Source organism: Vipera ursinii (genome assembly GCF_947247035.1).
Source record: "Vipera ursinii genome assembly, chromosome: Z".
NCBI lineage: Eukaryota > Metazoa > Chordata > Lepidosauria > Squamata > Viperidae > Vipera > Vipera ursinii.
Window position 1 is genome coordinate 109005213 of NC_139517.1, and position 24357 is coordinate 109029569.

A 24357-nucleotide genomic window follows, 5' to 3' on the forward strand; every position below is an offset into this window, starting at 1 on the left:
CAGCGGCTTAGCTCTAAGGACACATTTGACTCAGGAACTGGGCGGGCTGGCTGGAAAACCTGGAGCGGATCTCCCATTTGGTCTTTTTTTTAAAAAATCCCATTTATATACTGCCCTTCTCCGAAGACTCAGGGTGGCTTACAATTTAAAGCACAAATCAATGTGCTTAGCAATAGCCTTCATTCTGTGTATATGCCTGTTTATTAGGGCTTTCACACACACCCCCAAGCAGCATTATTACAAAGTTAGCTTATTGCCCCCAACAATCTGGGTTCTCATTTTACCTACCTTGGAAGGATGGAAAGCTGAGTCAACCTTGAGCCTGGTGGGATGCGAACCTGCACTAATTGCAGGCAGCTGGTGTTACTTAAGGCTCTGCGCAGGGAAAGCTTTAGAGTGAATTAGGAAAAGTGAAAAAGTGAATTAGGAAAATAGGGAACGGTTGCTGGAATTGGGTATGTGTAGTTTAACGAAGAGAAGGGTGAGGGGTGACATGATAGCAGTGATCCAATATCTCAGGGGCTGCCACAAAGAAGAGGGAGCCAAGCTATTCTCCAAAGCACCTGAAAGCAGGACAAGAAGCAACGGATGGAAACTAGTCAAGGAGAGAGGCAACCTAGAACTAAGGAGAAACTTCCTGACAGTTAGAATAATTAACCAGTGGAACAACCTGCCTCCAGAAGTGGTGAATGCTCCAACACTGGAAGTTTTTAACAAGAGACTGGACAGCCATTTGTCTGAAATGGTATAGGGTTTCCTGCCTTAGCAGGGGGTTGGACTAGATGACCTCCAAGGTCCCCTCCAACTTATTATTATTATTATTATTATTATTATTATTATTAAATCCACTTGCACTGTTTTATGTTTACATGTTTGATGACAGCCTTATGTTTATAAGTGACAGTTTTCCTACTAAGCACCTGCATGTCATAAGCATTTGAATTAAAATTACCTAACGAATCAGTGAACACGTAGAGGCAAACCAAGTCATTACCAAAAACCAAAATGGGTTTATCAAAAACAGATCATGCCAGACATTCTTTAATCAAGTGACAAAATTAGTGGATCAGAGGAATGCTGTGGATATAATTTACTTGTTCAGTAAGGCATTTGATAAAAGTAGATCACTATCTACTACTTGATAAGATAAAAAAAATGTGGGTTAGACAGCATCACCACCAGATGGATTCGTAGTTGGCTGACCAGACGTACTCAGTGTGTGGTCCTCAATGGAGATGCATCTACATGGAGGGAAGTTGTAGTGGGGTGCCCCAGGGCTCTGTTCTGGGCCCAGTGCTCTTCAAGATCTTCATCAATGATTTGGATGAGGGGATAGATGGGAAACTCATCAAATTTGCAGACAACACCAAACTGTCAGGAATAGCCAAGATTCCAGAAGATATGCTTAAGATACAGAAGAATCTTAACAGACTTGAACATTGGGCACTATCTAGCAAATGGTGAAAAAGTAAGGTTCTGCATTTAGGCAAGAAAAACCAAATGCACAGGTACATGCTCAATAGTATTAACTGTGAGAGGGATCTCAGAGTCCTAGTGGAAAATCACTTAAATAGGACCCAGCAGTGTGCTGCAGCTGCCAAAAAAGCCAACACAGTGCTAAGCTGCATTAACAGAGGGACAGAATCAAGATCACATGAAGTGTTAATGCCATTTTACAATGCCTTGGTAAGGCCACACTTGGAATACTGCATCCAGTTTTGGTCACCACGATGTAAAAAAGATGTCGAGACTCTAGAATGGGTACAGAGAAGAGCAACAAAGATGATTAGGTGGCTGGAGGCTAAAATATATAAAGAACGGTTGCTGGAATTGGGTATGTCTCGTTTAATGAAGAGAAGGGTGAGGGGTGACATGATAGCAGTGTTCCAATATCTCAGGGGCTGCCACAAAGAAGAGTGAGTCAAGTTATTCTCCAAAGCACCTGAAGGCAAGACAAGAAGCAACGGATGGAAACTAATCCGAGAGAAGCAACCTAGAATTAAGGAGAAACTTCCTGACAGAACAATTAATCAGTGAAACAACCTGCCTCCAGAAACTGTGAATGCTCCAACACTAGAAGTTTTTAGGAAGAGACATTTGTCTGAAATGGTATAGGGTTTCCTGCCTGAGCAGGGGGTTGGATGACTTCCAAGATCCCTTCCAACCTATTGTTGTTGTTGTTGTTGTTGTTGTTGTTGTTGTTATTATTATTATTATTATTAAAAACTTTTATTCATAAAGGATGAAACTCAGTCAAGTGAACTATTACTACTACTACTACTACTACTACTACATGCAGAAAATCAACTTGCTGCAGAACACAGAAATCAAGTCATATTTCTGGGTCATCATCAAGGTTTGAAGCTTCTTCTTCCTGTCCTTTCAAGTTAATAGATTCTTAGTTATTCTTTTCCAGGCTTCAATTTGGAATGGATTTGTTAAATGTATACCAGCACCTTTCTCTGATTAGAGCAGTACTATTTACTATCTTGCCAGCTTCAGACCCTACACATTTAGACATCAAAAGGGGATCCCATTATGCAATTCCATTTAGTCAGTGGAATTCAGTATAAAGTAGAGGTGTCCAATTTAGTGATATTGGACAATTCATTTTAATTAAGTAATTATCAAATACTATACTAAAAATTAGATATGGTTTATGAAATTGGAACATCTAACATTTTCAGTGTAATATTGCCCAAATCTACGATTGCATCAAATTGGTTGTTTTTCTGGCTATATTAAATTTATTACCAAACTTTCATGGGTAATACTCCCTCATATATTTATATTGTGGTTCTGAATCCAATTAATAATTAAAGATAAAACCCTGGTATGGTATCAATGTTTGAAAAGACGGGATATTTTTTCAGCTCAAGTGTTTATTTGCTCACCCTCTTGCAGGTGTTTCCTTGTACAATTTAAGCTTTGATCCAAGTTGCTAATCAGTATTACACCTTTGCAATATCTTCAATGATAATGGCAAAGCTGCTTCTAACACTAATGGTAAACAATCTTTTGGTGCTGATTACTTATGTTCAAAATGACAGGGCTGGTGAAATGCTAACCACAGTTAGCTCAAAACCAGAAAGGGATAAGGAATAACACCTGTATGACAATAAAGCTAAGGAATCTCTAGAATAGGGTTTTCAAATTGGGATCTATAAATATCATAGGGTTCTGCAATAATTTGATGGTTTACCAGGATTAAAAGGAAAACAAATTCATTTGAACGCAGTCAATTTTCTGTAACTAGAGAGTTGCTCTTGATCATGGATTCTGGATTTTTTTTAACAAGTTCCATGGCACCAAAAGGTTGAACATCTCACTCTGGTGGAATTAGTACTAGGTTTAGATACTATTAATTAAAGCAGTATTTTTCAAACTTGGCAACTTTAATGTGTGTGGACTGGTTGAGGAATTCTGGAAGTTGAAGTCCACATATTTTAAAATTGCCGTTTGAAAAACACTATATTAAGAATTAGAGCATTTATATGCATAGCCCGTATGGCAGTCTTGCAATATCTAAGGGCCACGCTTAATATATATTTGGACCATAAGCTTTACAATAGGCAAGACAATAATGTGAAGTTGTCAAGGCCAAATTGCATGATTTTGTGTTTTGTTTCTTTTTAGTTGGTGGGGCAAAATGGAAGTTTTTTTCTTATTAATAAAAATCCAATATTTATAAAACAGATCACATCTGTTCAAGGGCTTACCCTTCACTTTTATTTTCTACCTCAGAATCGTGAGAAACTGTGCCAGCAGTTTTTAGCAACTTTGCTTGAGAAGATCTTCTGTGGACAAGAGTAATCATGATGTACCAATGGGCTAACTTGATGTAACACACTTGTTACTTTCCAGTGATTTCATATCCCTGAATATAGAATCATGCAATTCAATTTTTTTGTGTCCTGAATGATGGGGAGAATGTCCACTGACACTCAAGTGGTAGACTGAATGAAGTAGAAGAATGTAATATATTTATGCATATTTATATGAGTTATATGTTCATAAACTCCTCTTCTACTCAACCGCAGAGCAAAACAGCAATTTTGTATTCAAAAAACTTATTTCTGACCTCTGAAACAGCTACAAGTAGAACTCTGGATTTAAATGGTGTAGGATATCCAACAGAAAAAATACAATCTTGAACCTCACGAACATAATTCTCTTGAATGTGATCAATGGGAAGTGTAGCTAGAGGGGAAAAGCAAATTAATTTCACAGAATTCCAAAGAGATAGCAACAAAAACAACAGATTTCTGATTGTCTAGAAACTGAGTCATGGCAACTGGGATTCTTTTCTTTTCTGGCTTGAAATGTTTTGCTGCTTGTCCAAATAGCTTCTTCAGTCTGAGCAAATTAATAAAGGGATCCCATGAATGTCCTTCAGGGTGGTTTCATTTTTTTTCTTAATCTGAATAGGCTCTTTAAGCAGGCAGAAAGGTCAATTGCTCCTAAATCCTTCTCTTAGGTGAGTCTTTAAGTACTCCTGCATTAGTCCCCAGGAAATCTAGATCACAGGTTCACTGGAGAGGTCATGCCTAAGAGAAGGATTTACAACAAACACCCTTAATGACTTTTTGCAGATTTCTGATTGTAAACTACAAAATCCACAATCAGCAATATTTTTTATTAAGGCATACACTTCAGTATGCCTTAGTAAAAGCATACAAAACTCTTCTGGTATCCACAGATGTCCACAGGAAATGTCTTTTGGCTTAATTTTTAATGTTCAATAGATTGTTTAAAATAAAAAGTATAGCATTGCAAAATAAAACATTTTCCCCAGCATTACGTTTAGATATACGATTGAATTGATGGTCTACATGGACCCAATAGGTAATTTTAGTAAGTAAAAATAACAGCCCAACCTTCACTGCTCTGAAAGGTTGAACGAGAAAGGCAGATTGTTCAAAGAGCAATCCCATTAGTTTCTGTGTGATTGTGACTTGTTGCTTCTACAATGGCAGCAATTTTTTGAACAATCAAATTTCCCCAAAGCAGCCATTTTGGGCAACAATCAATCCACAATTTATCAACGTTCCAAATATGCCCAATAGTCCAATAAAACTGACTGACCTAGGTTAGATTGTGTAAAAAATAAAGTCAACACTGTAAGAAAAACACATGTTTTCCTTAGTTAGGAGACAGTAGGAGGAATATTTCTGAAAAATAGCATAGGTTTTAAATTAATCATAAATAAAAACAGGCTACCAAGCCAAGCCAAATTCATGCTTAAATTTCATTGAAATAGACTGAATAAGGTAATCAGTTCTGTTAATTTTCATCAGCACAGCTTTCTCAAGATAGCAACTACTCTGGAATAGCACTAAGGCAAATTGTTTATCCAGATAAAGTCCCTGTTATAAATAATTCTTTCCAACAAAAACATGTACATGTTGTCAGGGGATATACAAGTACCTGTGAACATTTCTGTGGAAAGTTTCCATTCATCCAAAGTGGTTAATTTCACTTTCTTTTCACAATTATCTTGATCCAAATTTGATGCATTAATGTAATTATGCATGTGGTTAAAACTACTTGCAGCAATTGTGTCAATGAGGTAACACCCAGAATGATATACCAATGTTAACGATGAAAGCCACCACAAAACTGCCCAGCAGCCAGACATACTAAGTCCCGCAACTTTTCTTAAATCACGGTCAAGTCTGCAAGGAAATAAATATGATTGATATTCACAATGAAATAAAGCTTTATTTGTGAGTCTTTACATTTATAAAAACAACTTCCTTGCAGTTTTAGTTTCATACATATATAAGCAAATAACAATTCCATTTTCCCATTCATTATTTTTTCACCAGCCAAGAAAAATCAGTTAAAATACTATTTTGTTTTAAAAATCATATTAAAATAATCTTTTAGAGAGTTTATTATATGGACAAAAAATGGAAAGATTCTAAAATAAGCAGGACTAGTTGATGAAGATGAAGAACAAGCAGAGATAGCAAAATTAACTTATTTGATTAGAAAAAGATCAACTTTGTCAATAATTGGAAATCCCTTATGGACTTTTTGCTGAAAAAAATGAGCAGATGAACATGATTTTATGCATTTGAAGATTAGAAATGGTAGTGTATGAAAGAAGGAAATTAAGATGCAACCTTAGAGAGAATAAAATAAAAATGCATTTATAACTATTGTCAAAAAGAAGGAAAGTTGCTACTTTATAATCTTTTTCTTTTTTCTTTTTCTATTTTTTCTTAATTATTCATTGCTCTGATTTTCTTGGTTTTTTTTAATATTTGTATTATTTTTATCTTGTAAAAATTTATTCAATAAAAATTATATTTTAAAAAAGAATCAGTCCATTAGAGGCCTCAATTAAGTTTTATCTAAATCAGATATGGGCAATCCACAGAATGTATAGGACTATCAACCTATTTTTGTAGCTCTCAAAGTATTTCAAGATTATGCTACTGCAATTTGTTAGCAAAACTAAGGATTTCTGGTACTGCAGTTTTTGTCCTTTTTTGCTACAATAAAGAAATACAGGTTATGTTTAATGTAGACATGTCAAACACAAGGCCAGGGGGCCAGATCTGGCCCGCGAAGTGGTTTCATGTGGCCCGCGAACCCATCCTGGAAACAGTGAGGGAACAGCCCCCGCTGCCTTGGCCCCGGCCCTGGCCAGCCGGAAGCCAATGTACAATTTCGTGGTGGTCATCTATGCTGAAATACATTCAGTCTTAGCTCCACAAGGCCAGCTGGAAACAGTGAGGGACCGCCCCTTGCCGCATCGGCACTGCCCCCTGGGCGCACGCTGGGGAGGTATCACCCTTTGTGAGGAATGAAGAAATGCACCATCGCCTAGAAGTGGCCAGCATATGGCCCTGCCTATTTTGGGCAGGCTAGGGGCTGGGCAGTATTGCGCTTCTCTTCAGATTCATGCCACCCGGCTCAGCCTCTCGGCACTGTCAGGAAAGTGCCCCACTGCCTGCCAAAACCGGGCAGGCTGGGGGCTGGGCAGCACTGTGCAGGTAACATCGCCTCTCATGCTGCTCATGGCATCCCCTCCCCCAGAACCCACCAAGCCGGATAAGTGAAGTAGGCGAGGGCCATGTGCTGGCCACTTCCAGGCAATGGTGCATTTCTTCATTCCTCACGAAGGATGACACTTGCCCAGCTGTGTTTCTTGCCTGTTTTTTTCCCTCCCTCATCTCAAATATTTTCCTACCACTCTGTTGAAGGAAGGAAGGAAGGAAGGAAGGAAGGAAGGAAGGAAGGAAGGAAGGAAGGAAGGAAGGAAGGAAGGAAGGAAGGAAGGAAGGAAAAGGAGAGTCTGAGGGAAGTCCTGCCTTAGTCCTGCCCTGCTGCCCTTTCACGATCCCCTTGCCCCCTCCTCCTGGCCTATCCTGGGGGGTCTCCGATCCTATTGCTAAGGAAGCTTTGGATACAAAGCCAGGTCTCCTCACATGGAGAGGGAGCAGGCCTCCCTCTTGACTTTGCCCTCGTATCCATCATGAGCAACCTGGCTAAGGAGAACACAGCAGCAGCAACCTTGAGGAGGAGGTAAGTGCAGCTGGGCGCCCCCTTGGGGAAGTGGAGCTGGGCTTAGTGCCATGGGTGCTTGATGGCTGGGCTGGGCATTTGACCTCCATGCCACCGTCCAACCCCCCCCCCCAAGGCTTGAGAGGAACAGTGAGGCTCCTCCAGTGGACCATGCCTTGGCACTTGCCCTGGTCCCATATTCTTCTGCCAGAGACCCTCAGATCTGTCCCACTCCTGCCCAGGCCCCCATTGGCACCTTTGATGCGAATGATGTAGAGCTGGCCACGCCCACCCAGTAGGCCATACGCACTCTAGCCACGCCCACCCGGCCTGCCAAGGGCCACTACAATGCTGATGTGGCCCTCAATGAAATTGAGTTTGACACCCCTGGTTTAATGAATATCAAAAGGCTAGGTCTTCCAAAAATACTTTAACTAAATTGTTTCTCTTGTTTCAAATAATATACACAAAATAGAGGAATAATTATTTGATGATCCAAATGCACTGACTCGGAAAGTTAATTGGCAAAGGAAGAAGAAAGCTAGAATAAGACTGAAGGAAACAAAAGCTTTGACCTCTTAGAGGGGATATTATATTTCCAATTAGATATTTGAATATGGTTAAGAATAGATGACTGGAAATTGAAGTGTTGTTATAACTAGATAGATAGGATTTGTAATCAGAATATAATATCTTGGCATGAAAACGGAAATAAGAAGATGCTAAGAACTTTGAATAAAGGAAGCTTTTGGTTACCCAAAAATAACTTGTTCTGAAATTATAAATGATTGGGATATTTTGAACATGGATGGGGAATTAAAATTGAAAAAAGCAAAAATAGGATATAGACTGAATAAATGGATATTGAGTACAAATGCAGTTAAGATATGCTTTTGTTATAAAAGATATTCTAAACTGATATTATTGACACTATTAGAAAAATCTAACAAATGCTGATAGGCAATTGTATATTTACTCACAACAATAAGAATTGTATTTGCTTAGTGTGGAAAAATGTCTACTACCAGAAGAAGAGAGGATGTACTGGAGGGTGTAATATTGGATTTAGTTTGAAGAAGCTTACATGTACCACGGAATCACTAATAGACTCAGTCATCACGTTGTCTGTTAGGCACTTGCTTGTAAAAACAGAAAATTAATATTTATTAAAAAAAGAAATATAGGTTATCAGGAAGTTTAATATTTTTATTTTACTTCTTTATTTGCCTTCCTGTCCAATCAATTATTCTTGTTAAATCAATTATTCCATTTTCCTGATATCCTTTCAAAGAGCACTGTAGACCAAATACCTCATAGTTTAACAACCACTTGTTCAGCAATTGTTCAAACTTTGGATGGTGTAGAACGGATGTTACTTACAGCCAATATTCAATGTTCTGGCCATCATAATAACCCTATTATCACATGAACGCAGGCTAGGTGACTAGTTAACAATTATAACAGTGCAGCATCCCACAGTCATGATTATCATTTGCAACCATCACTGCAGGCTTCTGATAAGCAACACAAATGGCAGCCATGTGACATTGTGCTTAATGATGGTCTGGAATTTGCTTAACAATAGCAATCAGATGTGCTAAAACTGCTGTCATTAAGTAGTGCAGTGACTTGATGTTGTGCTTTATTACCACATCACTTAGTGAAATAAATTCCTGTCTCAATCACAATCATTAACCAAGGACTACTTCTCTCAAAGTAGTTAAATAATCATGGTCATGGGCTGACCATGTATTTCCAAATTTCAATGATCAATTATTTTGATGTGCAATTACATTTTCTCCACCAGTGGCAATCTTTCCTGATATTATTTTCAGTGGCTGTATCATGTTTTGGCTATATTTACCACTAAATAGTATTCTTATTTATCAATTCAAGCAAATTAGCAGTTTCCTGGCATAAAAATCATATCACCAAATGGAAATTGGGTAGTTTATAAAAAAAAATCTGTGCTCATATTCTGGATTCCTTTTAAGATGCTGATTTTTACCTTGACATAGCTTCACTAAATGAATTCAACTCTGAGGATCTAAGAGACAGTCTGCCTCACTATGAAACAAAAGAATGATAGTGATTGAGACAGTAATCTAGCAATATACTAACATGAACTAACCACAAAATGTGATCTAGATGGTCAAGTAACCATAGGAATACCTATAATTTTGGGATTCTTAAGAAATTTAATGGTTGAACACAAGCCAACCATTCAACCATATTCATAATTTTAAAAGTAAAATGCAAGTTATATAACTTACATATCTGAATGTTAGAATTGAGAACTGGAATATCCCATTTTGAAGAACGAATTCATCCAGATGTTAAATGAACTTAATTCTTTTCAAAATAATTTTATGCAAATAGAAAAAAACTTACCCTACTGGTTATAAGGATTGGATCCAGGTATGAATTTATTAATTATCTTTGAAGAGTATTCTAAAAATGAGAAGATGAAATATGTTTCTGTGTGGCCTACATTTAATGTTAACTTTTAATTAATTTTATAATGCTATCAATACTTATTATATAGATCAGAGGTCCCCAACCTTTTGGGCATCAGTTACGTGGAGAGGTTTTCCACAGACTGGAGGGGGCATGGTTTTGTGTGCTGCCTGCATCCTGTGGATGGGGCTTTCCTTGTTTGTGCAGACCAGTTGCTGGCATGCCACGGCTCAGTACTGGTTCCCAGACCAGGGGTTGGAGACCCCAGATATAGATCTTTTCTCTCCCTTTTCTGTTAAGTTTTTCCTCTTTGTCATGTTTATCATCATAATGTATCTATGTTTTCCCCTTCCCTGTATAAACAGAGGTTATCTTTTTTCCCTTTTTAGCACAATACTTTTGGGAGTTCAGTTAACACATATACTCCCTTTCAAGATCGCGTCTGAATTGCAGATCTTAAACGACTAAACATTTGGTCTAATTTTTACACCTTGCTTCATCCATTTCCTTTTTTTTTTCCATCAACAGATGTAAGAATTTCAGACCCTTCAAAAACTTTTAACATTCTCCTTCCTCTTTTTGATACGCAATTATGAATGCCCTACCTACTTATGGATCTAGGCTAGGGGATCTAGGCTAGGCTAGGGCAGTGGCCCAGCATAGAATCAACGAGGTATGCTTGTGTCCAAGAGTTAATTCCTAATTACACTGATAGACGCAGACGCTGACATTATTAAATTACATTATTAAAGACGCTTAAAAGTGGTGTTGTTATTAAAAGATCCCAAAGATGAGCTTCATCCATCATTGTGACACAATCCTTCTAACCATCTTTTCTTAGAAATATATTTAGTCAGACTTAACTCTTTCCCACCTCTCTAATACAAATCTTAAGTGACGTGTGACAGAAGAACGCGATTCTATTCACGTGGCCGTTTGCTGGTACCAGCCGCGCCCATGGCTGGAGGCAACTCAGGCCGAGTTAAATCCAGATCTAATCACGACTCCGTCTTTCGCCAGAGAATCATGGGAGGACTGATCCCACCTCGCCTTCTTCTTGCACCACCCCGCCATTCCCTCCCTCCTCATAAGTCTCTCCGAAGCGTTTCCTGGAAATTGCTCCGGGAGGCGGCGTGGCCATAACCACACTCACGTTGCCCAAGGCCGGGGTTTCCGCGTCCGGGTCGCTGCCGCCGTCGCAAACGAGGCGATCGCGGGGTGGGCCTACTCCTATCTCAGAACAGCGGCAGCGAGAGGCGGCGGCCTCGCCTGATCTGAATCGGAAGCCATGGCGCTCTGGTGTCGGCCTCGCTGTTGTTGCTGTTCGTGCGCCGCTTCGTCCCGGACGGCGAGACTCTTGAGCAGCTTGCGAAGCTGCAGTTTGGGTGGTGGTGGCGGCGGCGGCGGCGGCGTCACTAAGCAGCAGCCGGGCGATGGACTAGTGGCGCCAATGCTGAAGACAGCCGTAAGTAGCGCTGCACTTGGGGCGAATGGAGGTCACGAAGGGAATGAATGGGCGCAGCCATCGCTGGCGCCGGCGGAGGAGCCGATCCCGGAGAGAGCCCAAAGCGCGGGTGAAGGAAGGGGTTGCACCAGGAAGCGGGCTGAGGTGGGGGGAGCGCCTTTGGGATCCTCCAGAAGCAGCCCAGCGCTTGCAAAGCAATGGCTTCTGCTAAGGCGAGCCACCGAAGCGACCCCGATGCCCTGAGATATGGGGCGACTGTATTAACCCAGTATCGCTTGGGGGATGGTATTCTTAAGAAATGGCGAGGGAAGGAAGAGAAAACGAGGAGCGGAAAGGGAAGCGTTTTCCTAGCTTGAGGCGTTGAATAAGGAAGTTAGTTACCTAAGCGCCTTGCCCGGCTTAGTGCGCTGCAGAAGTGTCGGGGAGCAGCTGGCGAGAGATGTTGCCTGGGACATTTGGAGGGCACCGGATGGCAGATAATGACTAAAGAGGGGTTGCGGAGCCAGTAAGCACAGGCCAGAGAAAAGAAAATACAGTATTTCCTGCTGCATAATCCTGCTAGGGTGTAAGACTGCAGCAAGATGTGGTTTGTTTGCTTCTCTTGGAGGTATGTTAAAAGGCTTACAAATTGGAAATATTAAATGATCTGCCAATGGGCATTATTCTCAATGGCCCATATTGGCTGGTAAATACGAGGCATGGATATTAGGTATGCTTATCACCACAAGTTGGCCAAAATATAAAAAAGTGGGATAAAAAGTATTGTTGTTGCTCCAACAAACACCTAACTTTGAGAAAACTAGCTGTCTTTCAACCAGATTCATCATTTCACAAGTTACTGGCCTGTGCAAGATGTCAGAGATGAAATGGGCTTTTTTGTTTATTTGTTTTGCTCAGCCCACTGCATTTCGTTTTTAGATATCTGAACCCATTTTCACAATACTTGTTAAAACTATTCCTTCAGGAGAAATTATGGGAGGAGTTCATAAGTAATCTAAAACAAATAAAGAAATGAATAGATTTAATCTAAACATTTCGTTACCAGGCTAGGTAATGAAATGTTTGAAACCAATGCACAAGCTTGGACAATGAACCTTCACCCTCATCCTATACCTGAGCTACAGATGTTCGCCATTATTACAGACTTAATCTAGTAACATTCTTTACAAAGTTTTCCAAACGAAAGAAATTCATTATGCTTCCCTGTTGCTTCCCTCTTCTACTGTTGCTAAAACTCATTAAAACAAATCTAGGGAACTTTCCTCCCCAATTATGTGTATGTGGACCACTTGTATGCTACTCAACATCTCTGCAGAAAAGTAGATATAAGGGGGAAAATCTGTGGAGTGCTGATTTGTTTGTTTGCTGAGCTTCAAATACCCTATGCATATAAATTGTTTAATAAACCCCACTGACCTCTTAATCTAGATAGGGTTACTTAGGAATTCTAATCTTGTTCAGTCAACTAGCCTCATTCTGTCTTTTTCCCTCTTAGTATGTTTGCAATAAAAAATGCCTTGTCATAAAGATGACATAAAGATTTGCTCCTGTTCCTCCCATCAGTGGCACCTACTCATCTGCTCTCATGGCTTCTGCACACAACATCCACACACTCAACCACAACATTTAAGCATCAGCTTGCTTGCATGGGGCTTCCGGCTCTTACTATGTCACATTCATTTGAAGTCTTCACTTAACTAATATGGTCCTGGGAATATGATGGCAACTGGGACTTTCAGGATTACTGTTGCACTGTGTCATGTCGCACTTTAAAACCATATCATTTAGCAACAGAAGTTTTGATTCCAATTTTTTTTTATTCCCATTTATATCCCTCCCTTCTCCGAAGACTCAGGGCGGCTTACAATTTAAAGCACAAATCAATGTGCTTAGCAATTGCCACTCTAACCCGAGGAGAATCCGTAGTAACTTTTGTAACTCTTCTTAATTATGCATAAAGTAGTTCTTTAAAAAGTGGGTTATAAATAAATATCCTTTTTTTCTTTCTGCAGAAAACTAATTTTTTAGGGGAAAGACTGTGTCTATTTTTTCCAAAAATGTATAGTATATGTTGGCGGTAAGTTGAAAGCTTTCTACTGTATACATTATAAAAATAGTCATACTAAAGTAGGTAACTTCAGTATCTTTTAAAGTTTGACTGTGAAGGATGTAACTGAGATATTAAATTGCATGCATCATAATATTTAGTCTTTTTCCCTGTCTTTTGACAGCTACACAAATTAAATATTCATTATAAACCATTAAACTGATATATAAGACCTTTTGAGAATCATCATGTAAGCAAGTTAATATAGCAGCTGAAGCCACCAGAGCAAATATTCTCATCTATTACATTTCAAATTAAATAAAAATTAAAATAGCCAGAATCACATAGGTAATTGTATGAAATGTGATGTTTCTGCCTGAAATTTTACAAAATAGTGAATGAGGAAGATAAAATCTTGTGAAACTGGGTGATCACTTGCAATTTTGGCTATTATGTTTATGATATACACATATGTATATGTATGCATACCGGTAATATAAGGTACTTCGTGGTGATTTACTAATATTGGTATACATCACCAAAGATAAGAAATTAATGCAGTGGGAACAGTAACTACAATTTCATATCTTGTATAGCAGTGTTTTTCAACCTTTTTTTGGGCAAAGGCACACTTGTTTCATGAAAAAAATCACGAGGCACTCCACCATTAGAAAAAAATTTAACTCTGTGCCTATATTGACTATATATAAAGTAATTCTCTTGAATAGGAATCAAATAAACACAAAGAAAGTATTTTATAATTACTTTTCAATTTTTCCCACGCACACCAGGCAACATCTCGCGGCACACTAGTGTGCCGCGGAACAGTGGTTGAAAAACACTGTTGTATAGCATGTAGCTTGGCGCTAGATTTTTTGCTCTCCTGTTTTAGAGGAAAGAAAATAACCATGTAGAATGGAGTGCTTTTTCCATTTGTTTAATTTAACACAACATAACTTTTGCTTTATTCTCCATATGCATGCCCACACAAAGGTACAATATTTTATGTATATATCAGATTTAAAAACTATGTCCCTCGCAGAGATAATAACTTAGTACATTTGAATAAAATGCCTAAGCTATTTTTCCTAGGGTTTTGATAACTTTATAGATCCAAACAGCTAGTCTTTTTCTATGATGTGGCTAATGCAAGATAGGAGTATAAGACTCAAAACTAGTAATTTTGCTGGATGGGAAAATAATTGCTTCTGAAGGTATCTTGGGTGCTTAATGCAAGCACAAGATGCACCCAAGATCTTCAAACTTAATGATTTTAGAAAACTTAACATCTTTCTTGCTTCTCAGTATTGACTGAATAATAGATAGATAATGTTTGTGAATAATTTTGTAGATTAGCTTGAAGAATTATTTCCTTTTGTGTATTTTCTTTTAAAAATTCAATTATTCAGGATAGCAATAGAGTTATCCTTCTGAGCAGGGATGACCAAATTGCCTCAGTTACAGGGATTATTTTAATATTTTATTTCTTCCCCAAAAAGTTTTGCTAGGTTTCAACATACAACAGTGCAAACTCATTGCTTTGGTAAAGCAGTCAGTGATGAACAATACAAAGATCCTTTTAAACTTGGAGGGAAAGACCTAAAAAATCTCTATGATGATATTAAAAAGGTAAATATGTTTTTGGTGAGCTAGGGTAAAAAGCTCTAATAGATCATTCTTTAGATGGGACTTTATAGTCATAAAGCAAATCTAGATTTGCAGATATAGAAAAGGCTTTCTTTGACTTTCTGCAGGAATTACGGATTTCTACTACAGAACTTAAAGAAATGTGTGACTATTACTTTGATGGTAAAGGGAAGGCCTTTCGACCAATTATTGTGGCACTAATGGCCAGAGCATGTAATTTTCATCATAACAATTCTGGGTAAATATCTTTTATTTTTTAATTATTACAGCCAAAATTTGTTCCCATACAAAAGCAAATAATGACAGTAAGATTTAGCAGATATTCAATCTTGTATTTAATGGATGTCTCTTATTTAGAATAAAAGAAAATAATTTCTCACTACGTACGTTCCCTGTGCTACTGTGCCGAGTTACAGTAATTATTTTTCAAATTTAATTTTATACTTCCTCTTCTATATTAAATATGAAAGATATTTCATTATAAACTTACCAAGCTCTAAAATATTACTCATGAATACCATTTCATTATTAGCAGAACAAATGTTAGTAAATTAGCAAATTGAAACATGCCTATTTGCCATGTGATGTGATGTAGAGGTGGATAATTGATTTCAAAACTGTTGAGGCAAAGTTGAGGAAAGAAGAATGGAAAGGCAATTGTTAAGGCCAATGGATAAGTTCAAAGAAAGTTATTACAGAAAATAACTGGATATGGCAAGAATTTGCATGGTCTCCAAAATTTTTGAATCTGACTAGATATCACCTGTCTTTTTATGTATTGTTCAAGCTATTCTAACAGGGTTGACATGCTACATTTTTCTTATCCTCTTCCCACGTCTCAATCTTAGAGAAGTGAAGGCAAGCCAGCGCTCCGTAGCATTAATTGCAGAAATGATCCATACCGCAACACTAGTTCATGATGATGTAATTGATGATGCTAATTCACGAAGAGGAAAAGTTACTGTTAATCAGATCTGGGGGGAAAGGAAGGCAAGTATTTTTTCTTAACTATAGAAAGTATTGTTGATGTGGGAATGCTACTTGAGTTATCTGCTACTTTAATCTGCATGACACAAAATGCAGCAATACAGCACAAGAAAGACACAAAATATATGTCCAAAGAAGAGCCCAGAGAAAAATCAACAATCAGCGAAATACGTAAAGTATTCCAGAAGGATTGTTGATAAGCCCAGAGGTCTCTAACCAGGGACTGGGAAAGAAACAAGATCACAGCATGTTGATTGAAGAGGATTAGGGAGGAAAGTGAAATAATTGAAAGCAGATATTAATTTTTGTTTTTTGAAGAAAGACAACTCTAGGTCTTGGCTGGATGCCAACGTGTTTCAGTTAAGCTTTGTATATGCAGTTAACACTTCCACAAACATATATAAGGGAATTCAGTCTTCTTAGCTATGTGCAGATAATAGATGTTGATGTAATTTAATATAAAGAAGGTTCCTCTTGGCAGAAGATAAGAGTGGCACCTCAACCCTGTTACTAAATTTTCTCAAGACAAAGGAACTAGATGAAGTTTCTAGGAATGTAAAGCAGTGTTTCTCAACCTTAGCAACTTTAAGATGTATGGACTTCAACTCCTAGAATTGCTTTCCAATCTCTCGTTGTCTTATCATTCTGGCAAACCTATTCTAAATTTGAATTATGAAAACATTTTATATAACTGAGGAAAAAATATAAAGTGTGTAAAGTTCTTTGTAATTGCATTTCTGATGTTGCTCCCCAGATTTATTTGTTGGTAAGTTCTCTGATTTGTATTAAAAAAAATGGTATGCAAATCTGTAAATTGAATAATGGTGCCAAATAGAGTATTTTAAAATCAATTATTCTTTTCCAGGCAGTCTTAGCTGGTGATTTCATCCTTTCTACAGCATCTTTAGTTTTAGCACGTATTGGGAACACAACTGTCCTTTCTATAATAACGCAAGTGATTGAAGATCTGGTGCGTGGTAAGGCTTTTTAGCAACATACCTAGAAATAACAGAATTTTCATTTCCTTGGCAATTAGTTGCTAAAACTATTGATCTTTTTTACCTCTTACAGGTGAATTTCTTCAGCTGGGTTCCAAAGAAAATGAAAATGAGAGATTTTCTCACTACCTCGAAAAAACTTTTAAGAAGACTGCAAGTCTTATAGCACACAGCTGTAAAGCAGTATGTACGTTCCATCTTTTCTGTTAATTTATCTTAATGTGTGGAGGAGAGACAGATTAGGAATTAGAAGGCTGATCCATTTTTTCAACAAGCTTATGAATCTAAAGGCTTTGACAAAATGGCTGCAGTGGTATCTTCGGTTCATTTTCCAGAGAGAAAAATAGAGAGAAAATAACTTAACCGATACATTAAGCCTAATGAAAAAATGGGAGCTGAATTTGAAATACCAAACAGTTATGATGAACTTAATTTTCTGCTTCATCAGTTTCAGAGAAGACATTGAAATAATTTGATTGAGCAAATAATGGTTTTACAGTTGTGCTATCAAGATGTTACTTAATACTTCAGTAAATGGAATTCTTTGAAGTTTCTGATTTGCCTTGTGCTGCATTATTTCAGGTGACTCCAAGAAGACAGCCGAAATACTAAACAGATATTCCCAATTTTTTAATCCACATAATAATAAAGGAATCCATTATATAAGCCAGGGTTTAACCAACATTACACAGCACCTTAAAAGATTACAGATTACACTAAACATTGCCTGCAATGAGAGACCATATATGGGCAATCTAATGGATGGAGCCTCAGTCCTGTCTTGCTGATCATAGGCATTCCTAATCTAGGATTAAATATAAGCCCTGTACTAGATGAAAAATTAGTATTAGATGAGTGTAGAACTTTGACTATAAATCCTTAAACCAATAGTATGCTTGGAAAATGAGGTCCTGGTAGAAAGCACCATTTTTTTTCTTGCATGCTTGGGGATGATCTCGCCACAGGGATTCATATCTTAGTGAATTCTGGATAGAGTTTATCGTGAAAAATAGAGCAAGTGCAAATATTTTTCAGAAGTGTATTTCATAGAGCAGATTGCGGAATTTTGGAATAACTTAGAACAGGGCATTTCAAACGGTGGTACGTGTACCACTTGTGGTACTTTGCCACATGGCAGGTGGTACACGACTGCTAGCCCAGTGTAGCAGGGGAGAGGAATGAGCCAAAGCGAGCCAAACACGAGGAAGAGGCAGCTGCAGCTGCAGGACTATCTGGGCTGGCAGAAGCCCCAGGAGGCAGCAGGGCTCCAGCTCATTGGTGCTTCCAGAAGTAGCAGGACCTGGAGGTGAACTGAAGAAAAAGGGGGGGAGCAGAGGAGAGGCTATAAAAGGAGGTGGTTTGGGCAGGAAAGGGGGCAAAGCAAGACAACAGGGAAAGAGAAGGAGAGGTCAGCTGGCAAGGAGGAAATAGGGACAGAGAAGCAGCAGTTGTTGCTGGAAGAAAAGGTCCCCTGGTTCGTTTTCTCCAGCCAGGAGAATGCAATCAGCGCTGATGAAATGAAAAGCCGGCATGTCAGAAAGGAGGTGGGTTTATTTAGTTCTGGATCAGCTGGCAGCTTGACTGGATTACCATAATGATTTTTGTAGTTTTTACAGTGTTTTGTAATTCAGAGGCTCCTTTGTGTGCTTTGGTTATTGGAATATTTTAGTCTGTATTTTAGATTAGCAATGAGTCCAAAGTGTTGGCTTCTGTAGGTTTAATCCCTTTAAACAAATTTAATTAGTTTTACCCCTTATCTTGAGTCTGTCTATGGCTTTTAGAAAGTTTTCTTTGAAGGTAAATAGGTTTAATTTTAAAGCTAAAGCTTTTCGCAATTGCCACATTGACACCCCTGAGGCAGCTTAAAAAAAACATCAGGGAGTTTATGTGTTTATTTTGTGACCCTTTCTTGCTTTGCACTTGATTGCTGTGCCTTTAAGGGTACAGGGAAGGGATTTGTGTGTGTGTGTGCGTGTGTGTGTGTGCGCGCACGCATTCTTACTATTCTGTGGAAGGAGAGCTAAGAAGGGCTGACCAGCTATCTCAGGGGTCTACAAACTTAGCAACTTTTAAGACCTGTGGACTTCAACTCCCAGAATTCCTCATACAGCCATGATGGCTGAGGAATTCTGGGAGTTGAAGTCCACAAAGTCTTAAAATTGCCAAGTTGAAGACCCCTGAACTAGCTGGTAGTGGTGCATATTAATACACATGGGTACATTCATCATACATTTGTTAGTGCAAAGGGAAAGTGATTCAGCAAAGGAATAGCCACCGAAGAAATTAAAACTGTACTTTTTTCCACAGTTTGTAATATTTTATTAGATTATAGAATAAAATACAAAAATACAAAAGCAAATAGTAGGATACAGTGGGGAGGAAAATGGGGGGGGGGAAGTGAGGGGGAGAAGAGAAGAACAGACTTCCTCTGTTGCAATAGAAGGAAGCATTAACATTGAACCTCAACTTTTTACTTTTCCATAATATTATAAACTAGCCATTTGTATAACAACAAATGAATCTAATCAGTAAAACCGAAAATCCCACCCCTTTTTTTTAGTCATCACGTTTTTGACACCTTGCTAAGCAGTGGTGGTACTCAAATATTGTCATGTCCTAAAAGTGGTACAATCTGTGATAAGGTTGAAAAGCCCTGACTTAGAAGATTTTACTTTATTTTACAAGTACAGTTTAAAGTGCTAGTTTAAAGCCAAAAGATTTGGTACCCTAAATACATAATGCCCAGCATCTGTCATATTAACTTTTCTGTAATATAACATAGGTTTTTGCCCTGCTGGTTATTTTGTGATTATACATCAACCTAGCTGTCTGATAAAGAATATTAGAAAAGTTAATAAAACTGATGGATAATTATGGGTCTGTCAGCATTTGTTGTAGTTTCTGCTTATATTACAATGAAATTTGATGATGACTGTAAAACTAACAAATCATTTTGCAACCATAATCTTATTATATGTGTTAGCCTGCAGTTATATGTGCAAATATATTAAATATTTCAAAATTAATCCATTTTTGGATATAAAGATATCTCTATTTCTCGTCCGTCTGATCCCAAAACTCTTTAGATCTTTGGACAGAATGAAGTTATTGATGTCTGCTTCTCTGTTGTTGGCCCAAATGAATAATGGGAAATAACCAAAGATTCTTTTTTTCCTTTTCAGGTTTCTGTACTAAGCTGCCCTGATCCAAAAGTTCATGAAATTGCATATCTGTATGGAAAAAATCTTGGGATAGCATTTCAGGTAACATATAACAATGATGACTTCAAGACACAGAACTTTTAATCAATTAAAAGGGGGAGGTTTGGTAACATTTATACACATATGCTTTACTTAGATCATTGCAAGGATATCTTGTAAACTTTGTATTGTATATTCTTTGTTTACTGTAGCTAGTAGATGATGTGCTGGATTTTACATCATGTTCTGAACAGCTAGGAAAGCCTACATCAGCGGACCTTAAACTTGGAATAGCCACTGGACCTGTCTTATTTGCTTGCCAGAAGGTATGAACAACAGAGATTCTAGTTTTTTCCCAAGATATTACATGTCTAGTTGAGTTTTATTGATGCTAAAATTTAGAAGTATTGTTGTGTATGCATGCTTTGAAGAAAAATAAGGAAGATGCTTAAAGGAAGGAAAAGTAGCCTCTACAGATGCTTTTCAAATTAGAAGCGATAACTTAAAATAATACTAACCCTTAACTGATTTCTATTTATCCTAAGTCAAATTAGCAACACAAGGCATGGTTAAGTTTATTGATTGGATCCTTAAAAGTTAAAGGTAGATATCTGTCTGGGTTTGAATGTGCCATGATTTTACATAGTTGGAAGTTGGATATAACTTTTATATTAATTGGGGGGAGGGGTTCAGTGCCTGATTCTTAAAGGCTGCCTGGACAGATCCCTATAATTTTTTTACCAACATTTTTCAGAAATAATTGCCTCCCTTCTAGGGCTGAAAGTGAGTGAGTGGCCTAAAGGGACACTTTGTGCCCAAGGCAGGATTAGAACTCCCGGTCTCCCTACATCTAGCCTGATTCTTTAACCACTGGGCTAAACTGGCTCTCAATTTGTGGTTTATCCATGCTTTTATAAAACAAACTTCATTGCCTTCCTGTATATAACATACAGTTAAAAACTGTAAAGTTGACAGCCTAAGTTTGAGACCCAGGCATCATGCAGTGGGGTAAGCTTTTGTTACTTGCTCCAGTTCCTGCCCACCTAGCAGTTTGAAAGTATGCAAATGAGAATAGATAAATGGATATCACTTCAGCGGGACAGTAACAATGTTCCACGCACCTCGGCATATAGTCACACTAGCCGTATGATATGGAAATGTCTTTGGATTATTCTGGCTCCCTTGGCCAAGAAACAGATGAGCAACGTTCCCTAGAGTCGGACACGACTGGAAAGAGGAAGCCTTTACTTTTATATAACACACTAAGCCAATATCTGTCAAACCCTAGATGTGAAATCAATTTTACTTGTCCTTGTTTTGCTAAATCATTCACTCCATTTACTGCATCTCATATGAAAAATTCACAAACTAATATAAAAGTGATAGCTACTTCCTTTCAGTTGTGCCTGCTACCTGATTGAATTCAGGGGACTGCAAAGATTTGAATAAGAGTAATTTTTTATTGTAATCAATAGGAAGGATACTAAAGCTTGTAAGTCCTGGCCAAATTACACTGTGGAAAAAGAAAGAAAATTCTTATCCAACTTTTGGGCCAATTTGTCACACATGCATACGCACAAATTCCATATAGAATCCACTGCTATATTTGTTTTTTTGTTTTTTTCAAGTGACCATTTCTTTCCTAAATATATTATAATCCATTCTGGCTCCTTGAAATGAATTAAAGTGAAACAGACATTTTCAGTTCATCCACTCAGTTTTACTTTGTTTTTCTGCAAATTAAGAACTGTCAGATAACATAATCTCTTAATCTATCTGCATTTGAAAGTCTCAATATGCCGAGAGGCTTCTTCAGCAAGATTGCTTCCAATAAAATTCTGTATCATAAGAAGAAAAATATCCAACAGCTACAAAAATATTCATATGCAGCTGTGCCTGCATTTAGATTGTATCAGTATGCAAAGAACTGTCTAGGATGGGGGCAATAATATTTTCTCTGTTCTAGTTCCCAGAAATTAATGCCATGATAATGAGGCGATTCACTTACCCAGGTGATATCCAACGTGCCCAGGAATTTGTATTACAGGTAAGACAAAACCTTCATTAAAGAAAATTTGGTATACTCTTGTGATTTCACTTTTCCTTGCAGACCAAACATCAATAGATACAACATTGATTCAAGTACATCTTCACTTAACAACCACAGTTGTGACCTGCAACATTATTGCTAAGTGAGATATCACATAACCATGATGCTTACAGTTTCACTTCCACTGTGGTCATTAAGCGAAACATCATGAAATGTGACTTGCAGTTTTACTATCAGCTTCTCTGTTGACTCTGCTTACTGGAAATGCAAGGACTGGTTATATTTTTCAATATTGTCGTAACTTCAAAAAATAACTAAATAGGCCAGTTGTTAAGCAAGGACTACTCTTTATGTTTTTAGTACAGTTAGGAAAAACACATCAAGCTGGCATTGACATCCTGTGTGTCTGATTCTATTATTCTAAGAATAAAGTTACAGCATCTATAGTAAATCCATGTTCATGCTACAGCAATTATTACATAGGAACAGATTAAACTTTTTAATAAAACCATGCTATTTTGCAAGCAAACATATGAGATTCCTGTATAGAACTGTTTGAATGTTCATGAAGAGCTAGTCATGAGATTCCTGTATAGAATCTGAATGTTCATGGAGAGCCAATGTGGAGTAATAATTAAAGATTGGACTAGAAAATAGGCCCAAATTCAAGATCATCTTTAGCCATGAAAATTCGTAAGATGACTTTGGGCCAAATCATTTTCCTTTAGCCTAGTCTTATTCAAATGATTGCTGTACGGGATAAAGGGAAGTGATATATACGTTTCCCATATAAGTTGCCTTTAGCTCCTGCAGAGGTGTGTATCTAGCACAGTATTTTTCAAACTTGGCAATTTTATGATGTGTGAACTTCAACTCCCAGAATTCTTCAGCCACCAAACTGGCTGGGGAATTCTAGGAATTGAAGTCCACACATCTTAAAGTTACCAAGTTTGAAAAACACTGATCTAACAGATGATAATACTGAAAGTGGATCAAGTAAATATTGTGTTGGTAATTTATACAAGCTACTCTCAGCAGCCTGCTAATTTTCATATTAATGAGTTGTGTGAAGACTCAAGGACCATTTTCATAAATCATGGCATACATGGTAGTACTGTATAAAGCACATTGGAGATAAGGAACATTTCAAAGCAGCTTACGTCTACATTTACTTTCAAGATGTATGGATCTATAAAATGCAGTTCTAAAAAAGAGTCAGCTAAACTTTCACAAAACCAATTGATAGGGATAGGGCCTTCTCAGGCCCTGCCCTTTGGAACCAACTGCCCGTGGAGCTGAGGACTGCCCCCGACCTCCGTTCATTCCGCCGGGACCTGAAGACCTGGCTTTTCGAGCTCTCTGGCCCAGGCTGAGGATTAATCTTATTTTAACTGGGGTTTTATTTATACAGGGACAAATATAATTTCTTTTTAAACTTGTTTTTAACTTTTGTATCTTGGTTTTTAATTACCCTGTAAACCGCCCTGAGTCCTTCGGGAAAGGACGGTATATAAATGTAATAAAATAAATAAATAAATAAATAAATTGCAAGATGGGAAAGGAGCAGCTTTGTATGGTTCACTAACTCCTTTAATATTTTCGTCTTTTCTTAAGAGCGGTGGCATACAGCAAACAACCTACCTCGCCCAGCGTTATTGTCATGAAGCAGTGAAGGAGATTAGCAAGCTTAGACCATCTCCAGAAAGAGATGCCCTTATGCACCTGGCAGAAATTGTCTTGTCTCGAGACAAATGATCCTCTTCTTCCTCCTGGTGATTCTGGCAGCTATTTTACCAGACTGTGCCTAAACTGTTTCAGAACATCTTGGCTTGCTTCTGGTGGAGTTCTCTTTTTTTTTAAAAAAAAAAGTTCTAGTTAAGTAACTAGGCTTATGAAATGCTTTTATTGAAGAAAGCCTTATGCAACAGTGAAACACAATCAGTCTGTTAAATTGGTAGCAGCACGTGGTACCTATGTTTTTAATGAAGAGG

At 37.9% G+C, this 24357-nt stretch overlaps 2 protein-coding genes across 3 annotated transcripts in view; one reads left to right on the forward strand and one right to left on the reverse strand.

Annotated features, from left to right (window-relative positions):
• Positions 1-8920, reverse strand: part of LOC310650209 (protein adenylyltransferase SelO-like) — a gene marked incomplete at its 5' end in the record, with an annotated part of 36064 nt that extends 27144 nt beyond the window's left edge. The window contains 4 exons of the mRNA XM_083379041.1: positions 4082-4200; positions 5428-5675; positions 8600-8615; positions 8896-8920. Coding sequence (XP_083235167.1) covers positions 4082-4200; positions 5428-5675; positions 8600-8615; positions 8896-8920 — 408 coding nt within the window. The remainder of the gene's footprint in view (positions 1-4081; positions 4201-5427; positions 5676-8599; positions 8616-8895) is intronic.
• A 2211-nt stretch (positions 8921-11131) lies between these two features.
• On the forward strand, positions 11132-24320 carry PDSS1 (decaprenyl diphosphate synthase subunit 1). Of its 2 annotated transcripts, XM_083376194.1 has the most exons (11): positions 11132-11437; positions 13450-13514; positions 14984-15113; positions 15239-15369; positions 15980-16125; positions 16988-17095; positions 17190-17299; positions 20299-20379; positions 20529-20642; positions 22283-22363; positions 23981-24320. In XM_083376194.1, the coding sequence occupies exons 1-11, from the start codon at positions 11261-11263 to the stop codon at positions 24119-24121; spliced, it is 1284 nt and encodes a 427-aa protein (XP_083232320.1). In that variant the 5' UTR covers positions 11132-11260; the 3' UTR covers positions 24122-24320. The 2 variants fall into 2 exon arrangements, 1 of the variants encoding a protein (XP_083232320.1); XR_014494087.1 differs by lacking the exons at positions 22283-22363; positions 23981-24320 and adding an exon at positions 17699-18660 and having other exon boundaries at positions 17190-17303; positions 20529-20582.
• The last annotated feature ends 37 nt before the right edge of the window (positions 24321-24357 follow it).

Coding starts and splice junctions, on each gene's coding strand:
- PDSS1 (XM_083376194.1), top strand. CDS start 11,261: ATGGCGCTCTGGTGTCGGCCTCGCTGTTGTTGCTGTTCGTGCGCCGCT. Junction 13,515..14,983: donor ATGTATAGTATATGTTGGCG/GTAAGTTGAAAG, acceptor TTCCCCAAAAAG/TTTTGCTAGGTTTCAACATA. Junction 15,114..15,238: donor TCTATGATGATATTAAAAAG/GTAAATATGTTT, acceptor GACTTTCTGCAG/GAATTACGGATTTCTACTAC.